General features: G+C 38.4%; 3 protein-coding genes across 4 annotated transcripts; all 3 read left to right on the top strand.

Moving 5' to 3' along the window:
* Positions 1–1,288: 1,288 nt before the first annotated feature.
* LOC145483716 (D(2) dopamine receptor-like) lies at positions 1,289–2,645 on the top strand. Its single transcript, XM_081462267.1, has one exon. The coding sequence runs from the start codon at positions 1,704–1,706 to the stop codon at positions 2,643–2,645; it is 942 nt and encodes a 313-aa protein (XP_081318393.1). The 5' UTR covers positions 1,289–1,703.
* A 3,049-nt stretch (positions 2,646–5,694) lies between these two features.
* Positions 5,695–11,268, top strand: LOC145484881 (uncharacterized). The gene is made up of 5 exons (XM_081463540.1): positions 5,695–5,707; positions 9,266–9,454; positions 9,926–10,097; positions 10,762–10,794; positions 11,039–11,268. Exons 2-5 carry the CDS (start codon positions 9,272–9,274, stop codon positions 11,266–11,268), a joined length of 618 nt encoding a protein of 205 aa, XP_081319666.1. The 5' UTR covers positions 5,695–5,707; positions 9,266–9,271.
* Positions 11,269–12,422: 1,154 nt separating this feature from the next.
* LOC145483702 (uncharacterized) lies at positions 12,423–16,320 on the top strand. 2 transcript variants are annotated; one of them, XM_081462251.1, is made up of 3 exons: positions 12,423–12,437; positions 13,882–14,070; positions 14,542–15,072. In XM_081462251.1, the coding sequence occupies exons 2-3, from the start codon at positions 13,888–13,890 to the stop codon at positions 14,752–14,754; spliced, it is 396 nt and encodes a 131-aa protein (XP_081318377.1). In that variant the 5' UTR covers positions 12,423–12,437; positions 13,882–13,887; the 3' UTR covers positions 14,755–15,072. The 2 variants fall into 2 exon arrangements, with proteins under 2 accessions (XP_081318377.1, XP_081318382.1); XM_081462256.1 differs by lacking the exons at positions 12,423–12,437; positions 13,882–14,070 and adding exons at positions 15,378–15,410; positions 15,655–16,320 and having other exon boundaries at positions 14,633–14,713.
* The last annotated feature ends 1,966 nt before the right edge of the window (positions 16,321–18,286 follow it).

Raw genomic sequence — 18,286 nt, 5'->3', positions numbered from 1 at the left:
GATAGCCTCCCAGGCGCGTAGCGCCGAGTTGGCTATAAACATCTCATATCCAACAAGTGCAAGTGGAATAATTGTTTTACTAAAAACGCCCTCAAAATATAGAAAACTAAGGTAAAGTAGAAAGAAACACACCCACCAAAATTACGCGTATGCTTAACATATTTGTGAAGCATGGTATAATGGCTCATACACCACGATGACTCAGCCAATGAATACTCTTGAATTGCGTTACCTAATGATCCAGTTTTATAATGTTAAAAAGGTCGACCTGACGTAATTGTCTGTTAAGATTGCAAAATTATAAAAACAAAAATTATTGTCGTTTTCGATTTCGGTTCATAATACAACAGAAACAAAACTATTTTAAACTGTTATAGAAAACTATATCCTTAAAAATGTTTCACATGGTATATTGGTGTCAAATAAATCTTATAACGTTGATGACCGTGACTGAAAATCTCAGGAAAATCGCTCCGTTCGGTATTCAGGACATGGGCTCGAGTATCAACTGCCTTAGGGTGTTATTTTGCTTTTTTTTAATCAAAAATCCACCCTTCAATTATTAAACTAGTCGGGAGTTAAAACAACTCGGCGAATGGTTTTTAAACTTGGCCCTCAGGTAGATCAATCAATATTCAATGTAGTCATTGAGTTTAAAGTTCATTGAGACATTTTAAGCTCGCTAATTTTTAGCCTTAACTTAGGGCAATGTTGCACTGATTTTCAGGCTTGTGGTTAGTTTCTTAATTTTGATTTTCTTTTTTCTCGAATCGCGATGCCATTTCTCATTTCGTTTCTGCCATATCGTGAATTAATAAAACGCGTGTTTGCTTTTCGACGATTTTCCCGAAGCAAGGTACAGTTTGCCGAGCTAGCATCACAAGGCTCAACGCTGAATGCAAGTGAAAAATCTCTGTGTGAAATTAGACTGATAAACAAGGTGTTTTCAGTTCTCGCTCAGTCACGGCCTATACCTTCACCATTTTTCTTTCCTTCGTTTTTCCTCCCCTCCCCAAAGCCTGATACTCAGGCTGTCAAAGATAGCCTAACTTGGTCTAATCGTTATTTTGACGGTATATAGCTTGTTGCATGGGAATCTGAGAAGCGGAATTGATTCTGAATAGAATGCCTACGTTGTTTTTGCTTACTAATACAATCTTTCTAAAAATTCCCATGGAGGATGAAAATCAAAATTCTCCATACAATATTAATACTTTGTCACGATGATAGGTTATGAGAAAAACGGAAACCATTAATTATAAGCGACACTGTGTCAAGTACCTACAAATTCTGGACTGACTTAATCACAGAAAAGCACACATTGTTCACTAGAACGAGATGAGGAATAGAATTAATTTCCGGATTTCTCTTGCTCGAGTTTGATCATTCGAGAGAATCCAATACAAGTGAGCTCAGTGTAATGCAAAACAGAATTATAGCCAGTCAAAATAGCGCCAAATTAAGTAGATCAAGCCGCAGGAAAAACGAAATGTTATTTGGCTGTAATTGAAGCTCCGGGGAAGTCTGCTGTAATTTCCTGTCAAGAGACAAGCAGCAAATCCGACCTCCCTTTAAAAAGTTTCATTTCCAAAACAAGTCCTCTTAGCAAAGCTAAGCTGTGGAAAGAAGTTGAGCTGTGGAAAGCGCCGAGGAGAGGAAACTGCTGTTAATTTGGGTGGACACAGGCGCTGATTCTACCGGCAATGTTAGCCATCTCGATTCTTTCAACTGTTAACGCATTTTGTTCAGTAGCGGGAACAATTGGAAACCTACTGGTGTGCTTTGTCATCTACCGCAACGAAGAACTTCAGACAGGTGTCAACTACTTCATACTCAGTCTCAGTGTTGCTGATTTCACGGTTTGTTCCATCGCTCAGCCGTTATACATTTACTACTTGAACCAAGAATGGAACACTCGAGACTTTGAAACTTTCAAGCTGATCTCGTACATTGCTTTGCATTCTTCGTTTCTTAATCTTTTGTCTCTGACGATCAATCGATTATTCGCGATCTGGTTTCCTTTCGAGTATATTATGATTATGCGAGGTAGGAACATTGCGGTGATCGTGTGTATTGTGTGGGTGATTTCAATTGTGATGGCACTCGTGTTCACATCAACCCCTTTAAAAAAACCTGCTCCGTATTTTCATTTGGGTATGCTGCTCGTGTTTCTCGTCGCGTACTTGAAGATTTATTGCATCGCCAGAAAACAACGCCGTCGAATCGTCTCCCAGTTTCAATCTATTTCTTATAACTACAGAGTCAGCATGGTACTTCACGATCATTTGACAAATCGAACTTTAGCGATTTTGATCAGCGTTTCTATCGTTCTATTTTTGCCCGACACATGGTTCCAACTGGCTGGAAGTAGCGACTATACGAGATTCCGCTGGTCTTTCACCACAATGTTTATGAGTTCATTTCTAAATCCTTGCGTCTACGTATGGAGATGTGAAAAGTTTCGCGTGGCGTTATATAAGACTTTTGGTTTGTCTCGCCGCGGACGTCGATCAAAAAAGACCTTTGCAAATAGGAAACAGGTGAATAGAAATAACTCTAAAGGCGTCTCCCTGAGTGTTGACGGAAACATTGAAAACTGTACAGTAAGAGTCAGAGATGTAGAAGATGTAGAAACAATGTTGTGACAAGGAGAGTTTTCAATGAATTGCTGCTGAAAACAAAGCACGTTTCATTGTTTGATTTGAAGACTTAAGATAAATCAAAAACTGCAATCGTCAAGTGACGGTGTTTAACATTTCGTTTTTTTTTTTTCTCTTATATGCGGAATGTTGTTGCGGAACATTTCGGTTTTTTTTTCTCTTATATGGGGAATGTTGTCAGTATCGAGTAGATTACACAAACGTCGTTCAAGTTCAGCTTAACGTACTTAGCGAGAAAATAACAGCACTTGTTAATCATTTTTGAGAGTTTTCCTGCTAGCCCATTGACGTGCAGCTGCTCAATGACTAATTAAGGATGGTAAAGCCTTAGAAAACCGGCAACCACGACTGACAACAAGACATCCAAATTTACTGCTCTTTTTTAGCTGCTTTTATCATTGACGCAAACGGAAGGCAGTCAGCTGAATTTTCTCATTTTTACCCCACGCTATGGCAAAATGGAATGACTCAAGATACGTGATAAGAGCCTTAGGCAGCTGTTTTTCACTTCAATTTACAACATTTCGTGATCTCCAATTGTTTTAGCTAGCTGATCACGGACTAAACTTTCATTGGTAAGAGATCTTATAGTGGTCAATAGCCTTTGTAGGTTTGTCGGCTCCGGGGCTGTCGTTTAATCATTTCTGTATTTGTTCCACTGAGGAAATCCTGTGGTCGTGAATTTCATCCTTTAACAAATCATCAGACTGTGAACATCACTCCTGAAGCAAGATTAATTAGAATCAGTTGGGTAATTTAGATTCTGCACGCACACTGATTGGCTAATAGTCCATGCACGTTTCATCTGATTAGAACATAAAATGTGGAAGATCATTTCTAACATAAGGCATGTAAGGAGGCGAAAGCTAAGTTTTAACAGTCTCAAATCAAAGTGGCCAACTGAAAACACTTGTTAAGTGAGGAAAGGCGAATACCACCCACCTATGGCTGATGACATACCGTCGAAATTCCCTTCTTCCGTGTTCTGAACATCCCTTTGTATAATTTTCCGCCTATGTTTGTCAAAATAAAATAGTACTTATGTTTTTACAAATTTAAATAACGAATGCCTCTTTTTGGTTGAAATAGCGCAGCAAATTCTCTTCCCAAGAAAAAGATCCACACTCTACCTCAGATCAACATTTCCTCTTCAGCGGGAAGCCTAAAATCTGAAAAAAAAACTATATTTAATGCTAGAATGGTCACGAAAGTATGCCCTGTTCTTGATAAGCATTTTCAATGTCTCTCCTCGGAATATAATGTTGTTATGAGTCTGGTATATAATGTTAGTATGACTGGTCCGGTAGAACTCATAACCCTGTTTTCGAATCTTCTTCCTGTTTTCGAGAAGTTAAGAAAACGCGAAGTACCCAGTACATTTTTTTACTCATCCTCTTTCCCCTTCGGCAACGTTTTCTGTTTGCTACCTAGCCACGATAATGTACATCTCATTTTACGGGCAAAATTTGTTTTCCCAAGACGTTATGATCGATGCCTCAGCAAAGAGTTGCGGCGGTGAAGAACAGAAACAGCGTACTTTAGCAAGCTTTAACAGGAGCCCTGGCTTTAAAAGCATTATTTGCGCGGTCAAAGGAAATTTACAGCTTGTTATCATAATAAACAAGTGATTTGTCTTTTTTTCGTTGCAACAGTTTCTTATGGAAATAGGAAGCTCTTCCTCCATATTTCCAACTTGTCTTTTGGGTTACGGAAACAAAAAAAAAGTCTCACTGCAAAAAGAAGGAGGAAAGCCAATCCGATTATACAGAACAACGGAACATGTTAAATTACTTAGTGCTAAAATAAGGAAGCTTTTTCTAAGAAACAAATAAATTTGAGGAACAACAGTTGTGTTTCACGAAATGTCTGACAAAAGGCGTGAAATCATTGATAGCCTCAACATCCTTTTCGCAGTGTTTAAGAGCATTTCCATGACAAAAAACAGGAAGATTTCGTTCAAACATGATACAAATGTTGGGTTCGACGATTAAATATATTGTGACAAAAAGAAGATCAAATTACATAAATCCTTTGTGTTTCAAGATATGAATAGGTTGTTGCCCCGTTATACATAATTCAGTAAAACAAAATCCAAGTGGTATAGGAAATACAACATCTCATAAGTCAGTCATATTTTTTCTGTCTCGGTCAGCAGTTGACGGCAACTTGTCTGTTGCACACAGCGGCTCCCTGGGGGGTCTCACGTCACGGGACAAATTTTTTCTCCATACGTGCAAGGCCGAATTCATAGCGTTGAAGATGAGCGAAATTATCATACTCGACTGCGCTGTGAAAGGAAATTGTATATTAGTGGTGCCGGTCCTGCCTTCAAAATTTTGCGAAGTCATTAGAAAATGCGTAACGTGCATAAATTAGATTGTGCTTGTCGCAGACTCTTTCCAAACTTCAGTCCCTCGCTGCTGCATTTCCGCCAAATCCTTGAACATTTTTCTTTCCCCTGGTACTCTCATTAGAGGCTTCTTTTTTATAAAACATCTTGGTTTCACGCTTTTTGGCACTTCCATAAATAACTAAAAATAGTCAATATTTTTGCATTTTAGTTTGCAACTTTTTCGCCGCAAAATGTAACCGGTCTAGATGGTCTAGATTGGAGTCGCTTGAATTTCCAGTTTGCTTGCACAGATAGAACAGGTTAAATTAGTAATTATAAAACTATAGGGTAACAGCCAATTTTTGGAAGGAAAAACGATCGAAGTGCGGTTTCATGACTGATGGAGACACTGTCAAATTGTTTGCTCTTCTGAGGTTTTATCTCGCATCTGATTGTTGGCTACACAATCAACATGTCAAAATCAAATCAAAGTGTTCAACGGTATTTTGGCCTTCACAGCAACACCGAGCCAATCACGCAACTTGAAGTGTCCAAATAACTTACGAAGGGGGTGGGCATTTGTCGCTCATCAGTCGTTTGCCAGGGACTAAGCAAGGAACGATCAGATCAGTTTGTAAATGTGATCCTCTCTTTCATTAATTTCTTGCCCATTTGGATTTCTTGACTAGAACCGACGTCAGGAAGAAGATTTAAGGTAGGCAGCAGGAATACTCTGAGTTCAATATTCAGTATTTACCGATCGACAAGAAGTATGTTGATACATGAAGTATGTTGATGTGTGTAAAATGCGTATTTACATTTGACTTCAAAGAAATTTTTTAGAAAGAAATTCGTCGTTCGTTTAGTCTTCCAGGCGTTCAGTTTATTTGCGCTGCGCTGCAACTAACTCGTTTGTTGCTATTTGTTATGCAAATGAAATTGTATATGCCATTGTGGCCTATATGTTTACTTCACGTCTTTTTCTCGCCTTGGCTTTGCTCGCTCCCAACCAATCGAGAAGAGTGGAACATTCGACAAACAGAACTTTCTTTATTATACCTCTTAGTTACCACACGCGCTGCGATTGGTCAAATTAGCGGGCGTATTCTGCTCCGCTGTATGGCCGGCTAAAAGTTTTGTCCGAATGGCCTCCGGCAAGCCGTTTAACTATTTATCACTCTGGTCTATGGCTGTTCTTGAGCCGTATTATTTTGAGCCAAACATGCTCCAAACCCCCAAAATGATAACAGTAGAGACAGTGAAGTGGATAATCGTCTGGAAAAAAATACATTTTGCTGACCTTGTGACGGATGTAAAGTCAGTTGCAGGTTTTTCTCTTTCCAGCCAATTTCGAGTCGGAAGGAATGACATCACATAAACATAACACGGCTACAGTTTCAAAATAGCGGCCTCCGAAGTCGCTTCTTTCGAGACGAATTTCTTCAAGGGAGCAGGCACTTCCGAGGCTGAAGCTGAATGTTTACTTGCTATTAGCGAAGACAACCAAAGTAAGCTTTATGGAGTGACCTTCTCCTTTAAGAACAAAAAGTGCAAGGAAAAGACCTTAAAAACAGATCGTTCAACATCACAAACTACAAGTCCAGTCTTGTGGACGACGAATATGCCTTCCTCGTCTCGAACTACAAAACGTGATGGTGTCCACACAAACTGTATTCTCAATTTCATCACCTTCTTCGTCAGACATTCCAGCCACGTCGTCTAATGAGCCAAGCTGATTATCAGTTTCGGAATGTGAATCTTTTTCATCATTTATAAGGGCCGTTACTCCTTCGAATAGTTACCTCTTCTGTGAAAACTATCTCTTTTTCTTTTTTCCCAACTGGTACAATTCGATCCAAAACAAGAATCACAGCTTCCTTTGGAAAATCAACAGTGCAATATCTGATGTAAAGAAAGATGTTTTCTGATACACAATAAATGTCGACATTGAAGAAATGAGACTCGTGTTCATTTTGAACTATGGAAGAGGTAACAACTCCGAGATACTGAAAGGTGACGAGCTTGGGATTCATGGATTCCAGGTACTATAGTTGCCTTTACTGCGCTGGAGAACAGCCTGATTTAAGTTTATGTCTTCTTTCACCATTTTTTTTTTTTCGGATTAATTACGTTTGCCCTTGTGGTTTCCTTTTCCGTCTTTTCCCATGGGGACAAAGAAAAATCAGAAAAACCGTAGCTAACTGAAGCCACTGACTAGTGATCACTGGTTCGGGAAAGAAACCAGGAGGATTATCGCTACGTTGTCGATCAGCTCTGATAGGTCAGACCAGACGAACTCTGACAGCCCTGGCCTGCACGCTCGCTTGTCTGCAGTGTAAACGACCAGTCACGAGGGGCCAGTCACGCGACTGTCGCGCCATATATATCAAAGACCAAAGGTGACTAATACGGGCAATTTGAGATTTTCTGGTTACCGGGCCAACCATGTGTTACTCTTGTGGACCTCTCACGCGATGTTTATTCTGTTAGAGAGCAAACAAGTTTCTGACATCTACATCCTTTATAAGAGAATACAATGTAATTTCTGCATAGGAAAAAAGAAGTCCAAAGGGGTCAATATCGTTGTCTTTTCTAGTGCTTCTCGTGACGCTGTCGAATTTTAGCCGCGCATTCGATTCGCTTGTCGCTGATAAGCAATTCTCGCGTCGTTGGTTTTCAGGGTCGTGTCGCTTGTCGCTTTTACCCCTTGGAAGGGCTAACCATCAGTGTACACCAAAAACAATATCAATTAGCATTTAAAAGTTAGCGTCACCGTATCCACTGATAGTCTATTAACACGGAGCCAATCACGCAACCTGAAGTGTCCAAATACCTTATGAAAGGGATTGACATGTGTCGCTCAACATTTATTTGTCAGAGACTAAGCAAGGTACGATCGGTTTGTAAATTTGATCCTGACTGTTTCATTAGTTTCTTGCCGATTTTTTTTCTTGAATTGAGCCGATATAAGGTGAGCTGATTTAAGTTAGGTAGCAAGGATTCTCTGATTTTGATATTACCGACAAATACAAGTATGTGCGTATGTGCATGAGTGTTTTTTCCCACTGTAATACGTTGAGGTATATATAATTAAGTGTTGTTGTATTATTTTTATTAATATTTAGTCCAAAGTCCTCCTCATGCGATGAAAATTTTTTTAAGGAAATTTTCGCGTGAGGAAGACTTTGAAATCCTGGCATTTGAATAGGAGAATAATTCAAAACCATTACTTAGACAATATTCTGTTCTTTTATGGACCCCATATTAGCATTTTATTTCCTCGCGAGTATCTCCTTGTTTTTACTGTAACAGTTTCTACTTCACGCTTTTTTCCGTATATATCTCAACGATCGCGCTTTTTATTCACTATTTGTCAAAGATTACAGACTAGCAATCGAAAGCTTGTACTAATTTTAAACTCCTTTAACCAGAGAACGTTTTTAAATTTTAATAAAAATAATTAAAACGGCTTTTTTCAAATTAATGGCTGCCAAAGTACCTTGTTTACCTGTTAACTAATTTCGAGGGAATGATTAAAGTTTGTCTTAAACATATATCGCATCCCGTTCTTCCCCACAAAATGTCACCTCGTGCTTTGCGAGGCTGTTTTCATGGAGGGTGGAAATAGGCGTAAAGTCACTTGGGCTGTCCACGTGAGCAAAATCTGCGTCACTGGAATACATACATACGTATACTTTATTTCCTCTCGAATCTTAAGTAGCTAGAATTGGCTAATATCTTCGAGAACATGAATATAGCACAATACAATATTTATGCTAAAAATTATGAATGTGCTAAACTGACATAATAAAACTAGAGACAAGTTGCAACTGAACAGTCATACTGTAATATATTTCGCTTAAAGTCAGCAATTTTAAGTAGAAGTTCTAAGCGAGTCTGGAAGAGTGTTCCATAATTTATTTCCATAATTTAGCTGCTAAAAAAAAATATGAAAAGGCGTGCAGGCCTTAAGTTTTTGTTTTCAGGTCAGGAAGAGAGGTCAGGAAGAGACAGAATATAATTACCGCGTGTAAACTATAGGTTGTAGATCGCAAAGTAAACATATTGTTTAAATATCTTGGATATATTTTGGTTACATCTAGGCCCTCTTGGGATTTTCGAAAGTGGGAGTTGATTTCAAAATACGTTGAGAGAGATTTATTACCTCGGGGATAAGACCTATAGGGAGGGATTAACTCCTCTTTCCCTTAGCTTCATTTTATTGGCCTAAGTAAACGAGCAAAAACGTTAATTAGTTTTTTTTTTCTTTCAGTCAACAATGCGTCCATTGATTATTTTACTCATCGCTAATACCACTTTGCTGTGCTCCTATGTCAGTGGAGTTGATGCAGATGATGACGCAGCGTTTGAAAGAGTCGCTGAATGCATCTATATTTGTACTCATGCTGACAACGCTGACAAAAACCTACCAGTGGCAACAGTAATCTGTGATGCTCACAAGGTTAGAGCCCGGTCAAACTTTACCCTCGAAAAACCCGAATCAAAGTAAAATGTATTTTTGATGAATTTTGTACGTTTTCCTGCATCACATATAGCAAAAGGATTATCCTTTTGTTTATTGCCTTTTTTTTCAATGTTTCCTATGGGCTTTGTTTTTAAAGCAGTATACTTTAACTCTGCCATTTTATTTAGCCGGCTGAATGACTTTCTAATGTTATCTGGGCTTGCGTACATTATAGGTTTGGGAGGAGGCAACGAAACAATGTCAATTTAACTAGAGGCAGCTAATTAATGGGGCAGCTTAGATTCTAAGATTTTTCTATCAATGTCACTAAATTCCTTCAATAATGTAAAAAAAAAAAAAACTTTTTACAGAATTTACTTTTATTGATACTTCCGACAGCTTAGTACACCGGTTAGCTGGAGACCTGCGTATTAAGATATTGATAAATTTTATTTAATTTTTTACTAGACCGGGTATGAATGCATGACAAGGCCATTTGATTCCTCACCGGATTCAAGCACTGAAATCTTGGATATTTACCGCGCATATATGTTAGAGCTTTTTTTCCTGGCCAATAAAGCTAACATGTGCAATCCACCACTTCCTTACAAGGAACTGAAAGAGCTGGTCGACAAATCTGGTGAGATAGAACATGCAAGGCAATACTCAGTAACAAAGTGAACCTGGGGTGTTTTCCTTTTCAACCAGCAAAGTGCAGTTGCATTGAGTTGGCTTTGATAATTTTTAATATCAAATCTCTGAATACTTATAAAAAATAAAGTCACATAAGCATTAGCTGATTTTCATGTGGGTCGTCCGGAGCTAGTCAGTTTTCAGAAGAGAGGAAAACCGGAGTGCCCAGAGATAACCCCTTTCATGGTACCGCGAACAGCAAACTCAATCTGGAATCCTGGGGCGCGTACTTTCACCACGTTAGTCACGTGGTACATCGTCCTTACCATCAGGCCAAATCACGTTCTCAGGTCACTTTACAGAAACAAACAGGATCGTGTTGTATAAAAGTAATCGGTGATCCTTAACTACTCCCCATTAGGTATTGGTACGACTAAGAATGCTATTAAAGGTTTACAATACAAGTTGCTCAGGCGTTAATTTGCACTGGAGTACAAATTAAAAGTCAACCATCAATTTGCCTGCTCTCAGTCAATCAGAACGAATTAAATTTCACCGTAATATCAAGTAATTGCACGCGAGTCCAAATCGAGAATTTTAGCCGGATATTTTCTTTTGGTATTTGAGGAGAATGCAAGATACCTCCACTAATCCTAACTCTTCTCTTTCAGGCATAATGAAGAAAAAAAACTTAATAAGCATCGGTAAGTTCGCAAAGGTGTAGAATCGTGCAAGTTGCAGTATACAGGGCGAAATTTCTTCTTAAATATCAGTTATCACTTCATATTCATGAGATAAAATAACGACTGAGCTGTAAGCGGACACTTTGCAGGTTAAAAAGTTATCTGAAAATTCTAGCTTGTCATTCGCAATTCGCAATTTACTTTGTACTTGTCAATAATGCAGTCACAAATTTATTAACCATATTTCTTGCACTGAATCTTGCAGAAAACGACGAATACGTTTCATGCGCAGGTGAAATCAACATGAACTGCTACACGGCTGGCGTCACTGACTGGAAGGCGAATTCCAGTTACTTCCGTATACACCTTGACCATGCAAAATGCTTTAAAACAGAAACACCAAAATGTGATTTTCCTATTCAACGGCACATCAACGCCGTCGTACAGGAGTTCAGCAAGCAGCTGAAAGTGCATGAGCCTTTGGGGGAACTGTAGTCAAAAGTGAAAACTATCTCTTTTTCTTTTTTCCCAACTGGTACAATTCGATCCAAACCAAGAATCACAGCTTCCTTTGGCAAATCAACAATGCAATATCTGATGTAAAGAAAGATGTTTTCTGATACACAATAAATGTCGACATTGAATAAATGAGACTCGTGTTCATTTTGAACTATGGAAGAGGTAACAACTCCGAGATACTGAAAGGAGACGAGCTTGGGATTCATGGATTCCAGGTACTATAGTTGCCTTTACTGCGCTGGAGAACAGCCTGATTTAAGTTTATGTCTTCTTTTACCATTTTTTATTCGGATTAATTACGTTTGCCCTTGTGGTTTCCTTTTCCGTCTTTTCCCATGGGGACAAAGAAAAATCAGAAAAACCGTAGCTAACTGAAGCCACTGACTAGTGATCACTGGTTCGTGAAAGAATTAAACCAGGAGGATTATCGCTACGCTGTCGATCAACTCTGATAGGTCAGACCAGACGAACTCTGACAGCCCTGGCCTGCACGCTCGCTTGTCTGCGGTGAAAACGACCAGTCACGAGGGGCCAGTCACGCGACTGTCGCGCCATATATCAAAGACCAAAGGTGACTAATACGGGCAATTTGAGATTTTCTGGTTACCAGGCCAACCATCTGTACTCTTGTGGACCTCTCACGCGATGTTTATTCTGTTAGAGAGCAAACAAGTTTCTGACATCTACATCCTTTATAAGAGAATACAATGTAATTTCTGCATAGGAAAAAAGAAGTCCAAAGGGGTCAATATCGCTGTCTTTTCTAGTGCTTCTCGTGACGTTGTCGAATTTTAGCCGCGCATTCGATTCGCTTGTCGCTGATAAGCAATTCTCGCGTCGTTGTTTTTCAGGGTCGTGTCGCTTGTTGCTTTTACCCCTTGGAAGGGCTAACCATCAGTGTACACCAAAAACAATATCAATTAGCATTTAAAAGTTAGCGTCACCGTATCCACTGATAGTCTATTAACACGGAGCCAATCACGCAACCTGAAGTGTCCAAATACCTTATGAAAGGGATTGACATGTGTCGCTCAACATTTGTTTGCCGGAGACTAATTAAGCAAGGTACGATCGGTTTGTAAATTTGATCCTGACTATTACATTAGTTTCTTGCCGATTTTTTTCTTGAATTGAGCCGATATAAGGTGAGCTGATTTAAGTTAGGTAGCAAGAATTCTCTGATTTCGATATTACCGACAAATACAAGTATGTGCGTATTTAAGGCCGATTTAAGGTGAGCTGATTTAAGTTAGGTAGCAAGAATTCTCTGATTTCGATATTACCGACAAATACAAGTATGTGCGTATTTAAGGCCGATTTAAGGTGAGCTGATTTAAGTTAGGTAGCAAGAATTCTCTGATTTCGATATTACCGACAAATACAAGTATGTGCGTATGTGCATGTGTGTTTTTTCCCTTGTATTATTTTTATTAATATTTAGTCCAAAGTCCTCCTCATGCGATGAAAATTTTTTTAGGGAAATTTTCGCGTGAGGAAGACTTTGAAATCCTGGCATTTGAATAGGAGAATAATTCAAAACCATTACTTAGACAATATTCTGTTCTTTTATGGACCCCATATTAGCATTTTATTTCCTCGCAAGTATCTTCTTGTTTTTACTGTAACAGTTTCTACTTCACACTTTTTTCCGTATATATCTCAACGATCGCGCTTTTTATTCACTATTTGTCAAAGATTACAGACTAGCAATCGAAAGCTTGTACTAATTTTAAACTCCTTTAACCAGAGAACGTTTTTAAATTTTAATAAAAATAATTAAAACGGCTTTTTTCAAATTAATGGCTGCCAAAGTACCTTGTTTACCTGTTAACTAATTTCGAGGGAATGATTAAAGTTTGTCTTAAACATATATCGCATCCCGTTCTTCCCCACAAAATGTCACCTCGTGCTTTGCGAGGCTGTTTTCATGGAGGGTGGAAATAGACGTAAAGTCACTTGGGCTGTCCACGTGAGCAAAATCTGCGTCACTGAATACATACATACATACGTATACTTTATTTCCTCTCGAATCTTAAGTAGCTAGAATTGGCTAATATCTTCGAGAACATGAATATAGTACAATACAATATTTATGCTAAAAATTATGAATGTGCTAAACTGACATAATAAAACTAGAGACAAGTTGCAACTGAACAGTCATACTGTAATATATTTCGCTTAAAGTCAGCAATTTTAAGTAGAAGTTCTAAGCGAGTCTGGAAGAGTGTTCCATAATTTATTTCCATAATTTAGCTGCTAAAAAAATATGAAAAGGCGTGCAGGCCTTAAGTTTTTGTTTTCAGGTCAGGAAGAGAGGTCAGGAAGAGACAGAATATGATTACCGCGTATAAACTATAGGTTGTAGATCGCAAAGTAAACATATTGTTTAAATATCTTGGATATATTTTGGTTACGTCTAGGCCCTCTTGGGATTTTCGAAAGTGGAAGTTGATTTCAAAATACGTTGAGAGAGATTTATTACCTCGGGGATAAGACCTATAGGGAGGGATTAACTCTTCTTTTCCTTAGCTTCATTTTATCGGCCTAAGTAAAAGAGCAAAATCGTTAATTAGTTTTTTTTTCTTTCAGTCAACAATGCGTCCATTGATTATTTTACTCATCGCTAATACCACTTTGCTGTGCTCCTATGTCAGTGGAGTTGATGCAGATGATGACGCAGCGTTTGAAAGAGTCGCTGAATGCATCTATATTTGTACTCATGCTGACAACGCTGACGAAAATCTACCAGTGGCAACAGTAATCTGTGATGCTCACAAGGTTAGAGCCCGGTCAAACTTTACCCTCGAAAAACCCGAATCAAAGTAAAATGTATTTTTGATGAATTTTGTACGTTTTCCTGCATCACATATAGCAAAAGGATTATCCTTTTGTTTATTGCCTTTTTTTTCAATGTTTCCTATGGGCTTTGTTTTTAAAGCAGTATACTTTAACTCTGCCATTTTATTTAGCCGGCTGAATGACTTTCTAATGTTATCTGGGCTTGCGTACATTATAGGTTTGGGAGGAGGCAACGAAACAATGTCAATTTAACTAGAGGCAGCTAATTAATGGGGCAGCTTAGATTCTAAGATTTTTCTATCAATGTCACTAAATTCCTTCAATAATGTAAAAAAAAAAAAAACTTTTTACAGAATTTACTTTTATTGATACTTCCGACAGCTTAGTACACCGGTTAGCTGGAGACCTGCGTATTAAGATATTGATAAATTTTATTTAATTTTTTACTAGACCGGGTATGAATGCATGACAAGGCCATTTGATTCCTCACCGGATTCAAGCACTGAAATCTTGGATATTTATCGCGCATATATGTTAGAGCTTTTTTTCCTGGCCAATAAAGCTAACATGTGCAATCCACCACTTCCTTACAAGGAACTGAAAGAGCTGGTCGACAAATCTGGTGAGATAGAACATGCAAGGCAATACTCAGTAACAAAGTGAACCTGGGGTGTTTTCCTTTTCAACCAGCAAAGTGCAGTTGCATTGAGTTGGCTTTGATAATTTTTAATATCAAATCTCTGAATACTTATAAAAAATAAAGTCACATAAGCATTAGCTGATTTTCATGTGGGTCGTCCGGAGCTAGTCAGTTTTCAGAAGAGAGGAAAACCGGAGTGCCCAGAGATAACCCCTTTCATGGTACCGCGAACAGCAAACTCAATCTGGAATCCTGGGGCGCGTACTTTCACCACGTTAGTCACGTGGTACATCGTCCTTACCATCAGGCCAAATCACGTTCTCAGGTCACTTTACAGAAACAAACAGGATCGTGTTGTATAAAAGCAATCGGTGATCCTTAACTACTCCCCATTAGGTATTGGTACGACTAAGAATGCTATTAAAGGTTTACAATACAAGTTGCTCAGGCGTTAATTTGCACTGGAGTACAAATTAAAAGTCAACCATCAATTTGCCTGCTCTCAGTCAATCAGAACGAATTAAATTTCACCGTAATATCAAGTAATTGCACGCGAGTCCAAATCAAGAATTTTAGCCGGATATTTTCTTTTGGTATTTGAGGAGAATGCAAGATACCTCCACTAATCCTAACTCTTCTCTTTCAGGCATAATGAAGAAAAAAAACTTAATAAGCATCGGTAAGTTCGCAAAGGTGTAGAATCGTGCAAGTTGCAGTATACAGGGCGAAATTTCTTCTTAAATATCAGTTATCACTTCATATTCATGAGATAAAATAACGACTGAGCTGTAAGCGGACACTTTGCAGGTTAAAAAGTTATCTGAAAATTCTAGCTTGTCATTCGCAATTCGCAATTTACTTTGTACTTGTCAATAATGCAGTCACAAATTTATTAACCATATTTCTTGCACTGAATCTTGCAGAAAACGACGAATACGTTTCATGCGCAGGTGAAATCAACATGAACTGCTACACGGCTGGCGTCACTGACTGGAAGGCGAATTCCAGTTACTTCCGTATACACCTTGACCATGCAAAATGCTTTAAAACAGAAACACCAAAATGTGATTTTCCTATTCAACGGCACATCAACGCCGTCGTACAGGAGTTCAGCAAGCAGCTGAAAGTGCATGAGCCTTTGGGGGAACTGTAATCAAGGAGATCAAGCAACTGATTGAATGGAAGTTATGCCATAAGATGTTCTTGGGAAATATAGTTATATGAATTGTATAAATGCGATATATCGGGAACTAAACTCAAGGACTGTTGTTTGGTATCTATCTCATTGCTCTTTTATCGTGATTTGGTTGATGTCCGGATTCTGCTGGGCAAACAAAATCAGTATTGTTGACCGTAAACAATCACTTTAAAGGTATTTATCGCTTGGTTCGGTGTTAAATCTAATCAGTGTGTAGCGAGAAAATAAACCAGAGAATGTTAATGGTCATTTTCACGATTGACTTATATTTGCATTTGGTGAAATTTGTCTCTGTTTTATTTCGGTCCAAAAAGATCACATGGGCAGGGTCACGACTTATATTTATCCTTAGAAGTACTCGAAGCAGTAACACATGACATACAAAAGCCGCGCCCCGCATATTTTAATTTGCTTTTCAATGAAGGTTTTACGTATTATATCTAGAGCGGTTTTCAGTTGGGTGTCGTAAAACCAAACCCAAGGTACTGAATCACTCTAGCCAATCAAGGAGGAATTGTAGACGATGCAAAGAGCCAATCAAAACTCAAACTAATTGCATGTAGCCAACGGAAAACACAGGTCACACAACGAGCTACTTTGTCGGAATTCATCGGGGGTCATCATTGCCTACGAACGGGCCAACAGAGCGTTTCTTTCAGGTCGGGAACAGATATTATCCGTTACTTGAATACTGACATGGAAAGAAATCATAACCATATTACTCTGAGAACAGTTCAAAAGTGATTAAAACATTCTGCTGTCGTTATTGTTTTCCTCATTCAATTCTCTCGTCAACATGTTCTCAAAAGATCCGTATGTATACTGACCCCACGGCTTTACCTTCGTTCTTGATCAGCTTTCGATCTTGTGAAATAGAAACGGATTAACGTATTAAAAATGGAGAGATATTCTAACGACGTCTAACGACGAACTGAAAGACAAGCTTTCGCAATATCGAGCACGTCTCATATTCGCGTTTGGAGTTTCAATGGTCAAATGTTGCGCCCCTTCAATTTATCAAGAGTTGGAGATTAAGAATATTGTTGTTGGTTGGTTAGCTGCTCGATATTTTTTCCTCCGTCCACGCCTGCATAATTTGTTGCATACCTGTTTGATAATTTTTATGAGAGATTTGTCCTCCCCTCTCCCTTAAATAATCTAGTGGCCCACCCTCGAAGGATCTCAATATAAAAAGTTCTCCGAATGGGAAAGTGTTCCGTGATCAACTAAAAGCTCAGTGTCCTCCCACTAAAAGCTGTCTTTATGTATAAAGTTCCCTGCAAATCATGGAAAGGTTGTCGATCGACGAAACAGTTGCCCTTACACTACACGCAATATTTGCTTTTTTTCTGGAAACAAAAAATGTTTGTGATGTTTTTATTTTTCATAAGAAACATTGAAACATTTTGTGGTTGGGAAACGGTTTACGTGAATGACATATTCTCCACAACACAAAAACTTTCCAGAAAAGCGCTATGCCTTCGTTCCTTTTGGAAGATATCTACCTTTGGTCTACTTTGGTTTTGTGTTGATTGACAAGTTGTCATTATGATCAATTAATTTTTTAAACAATAATGTAAAAATTCGCTTGCAAAATTCTTTCATGAAAGTGTCAATTGCTTAGCACCTAGCTTATTTTGAACTGGCTAGCTGCGGGGTTAGATTAAGTAAAGGATCAGTAAAGAAGCCTTTTTTGCCTCAAGGCAGTTTGTGTGAAGGAGATATTACCTGCAACATGCATTACCTTTCAGAAAAGTATTTTATTTTCATTACTTTTTAACTCGTGAATGCGTAAGCAAGTTAAGGGTTGAAGTGGTGGACCAGATTATTACATTAGGGTTGGTCTATCATCTGTCTTAGCCTCCCATCGGAATTTCGCTGTTTTACAGGCCCAGATATCGTTTGACATCTCTAGCTCAAAATGTTCCTTTGCCAGTGAAGTGTGATAAAACATTACCAACTCTGTGTATCGTGCAAACAAGTGATGCCGTCTTCATCTTCCTCTTACATGAAACGTTTAACCATAAAATATCGACGATGAAATATTGTCTAAGATCATTTACAACTCTTTTAAAATTGAGAAATCGACGACGTTCCACCTTGACAGGACGTTATGTCAAGTGAAAGTTAAAATAAAAGGTGTAAGTACTGCGAATTAACTATAGATCTTTAATCAAGGACTGTGAAATACAAAATATATTACGTTAAACAAAGAATAGAGATGACTTAAATGCTCAAATTTGTATGAAGTTTTTTTCTTATGTAAAAAAAGTTGATCTCGCATAGCTTGAAACAGGCAAACGTCCTTTGGTATTCACTCATTACATGAAAATGGACTTGTCCTGGCAGGGTAACAT

The sequence above is a fragment of the Orbicella franksi genome, chromosome 1 (genome assembly GCF_964199315.1).
Source record: "Orbicella franksi chromosome 1, jaOrbFran1.1, whole genome shotgun sequence".
Classification (NCBI taxonomy): Eukaryota; Metazoa; Cnidaria; class Anthozoa; order Scleractinia; family Merulinidae; genus Orbicella; species Orbicella franksi.
The sequence above is the reverse complement of the archived record's forward strand: the minus strand, read 5'-3'. Positions and strand labels throughout refer to the sequence as shown.

What these genes read in the sequence shown, in the direction of transcription:
- LOC145483716 (XM_081462267.1), top strand. Translation starts at nt 1,704, where the DNA reads ATGTTAGCCATCTCGATTCTTTCAACTGTTAACGCATTTTGTTCAGTA.
- LOC145483702 (XM_081462251.1), top strand. Translation starts at nt 13,888, where the DNA reads ATGCGTCCATTGATTATTTTACTCATCGCTAATACCACTTTGCTGTGC. An exon ending in TAATCTGTGATGCTCACAAG is followed by an intron (nt 14,071 to 14,541) that starts GTTAGAGCCCGG and finishes ATTTTTTACTAG; the next exon opens with ACCGGGTATGAATGCATGAC.
- LOC145484881 (XM_081463540.1), top strand. Translation starts at nt 9,272, where the DNA reads ATGCGTCCATTGATTATTTTACTCATCGCTAATACCACTTTGCTGTGC. An exon ending in AGAGCTGGTCGACAAATCTG is followed by an intron (nt 10,098 to 10,761) that starts GTGAGATAGAAC and finishes CTTCTCTTTCAG; the next exon opens with GCATAATGAAGAAAAAAAAC. An exon ending in AAAAAACTTAATAAGCATCG is followed by an intron (nt 10,795 to 11,038) that starts GTAAGTTCGCAA and finishes TGAATCTTGCAG; the next exon opens with AAAACGACGAATACGTTTCA.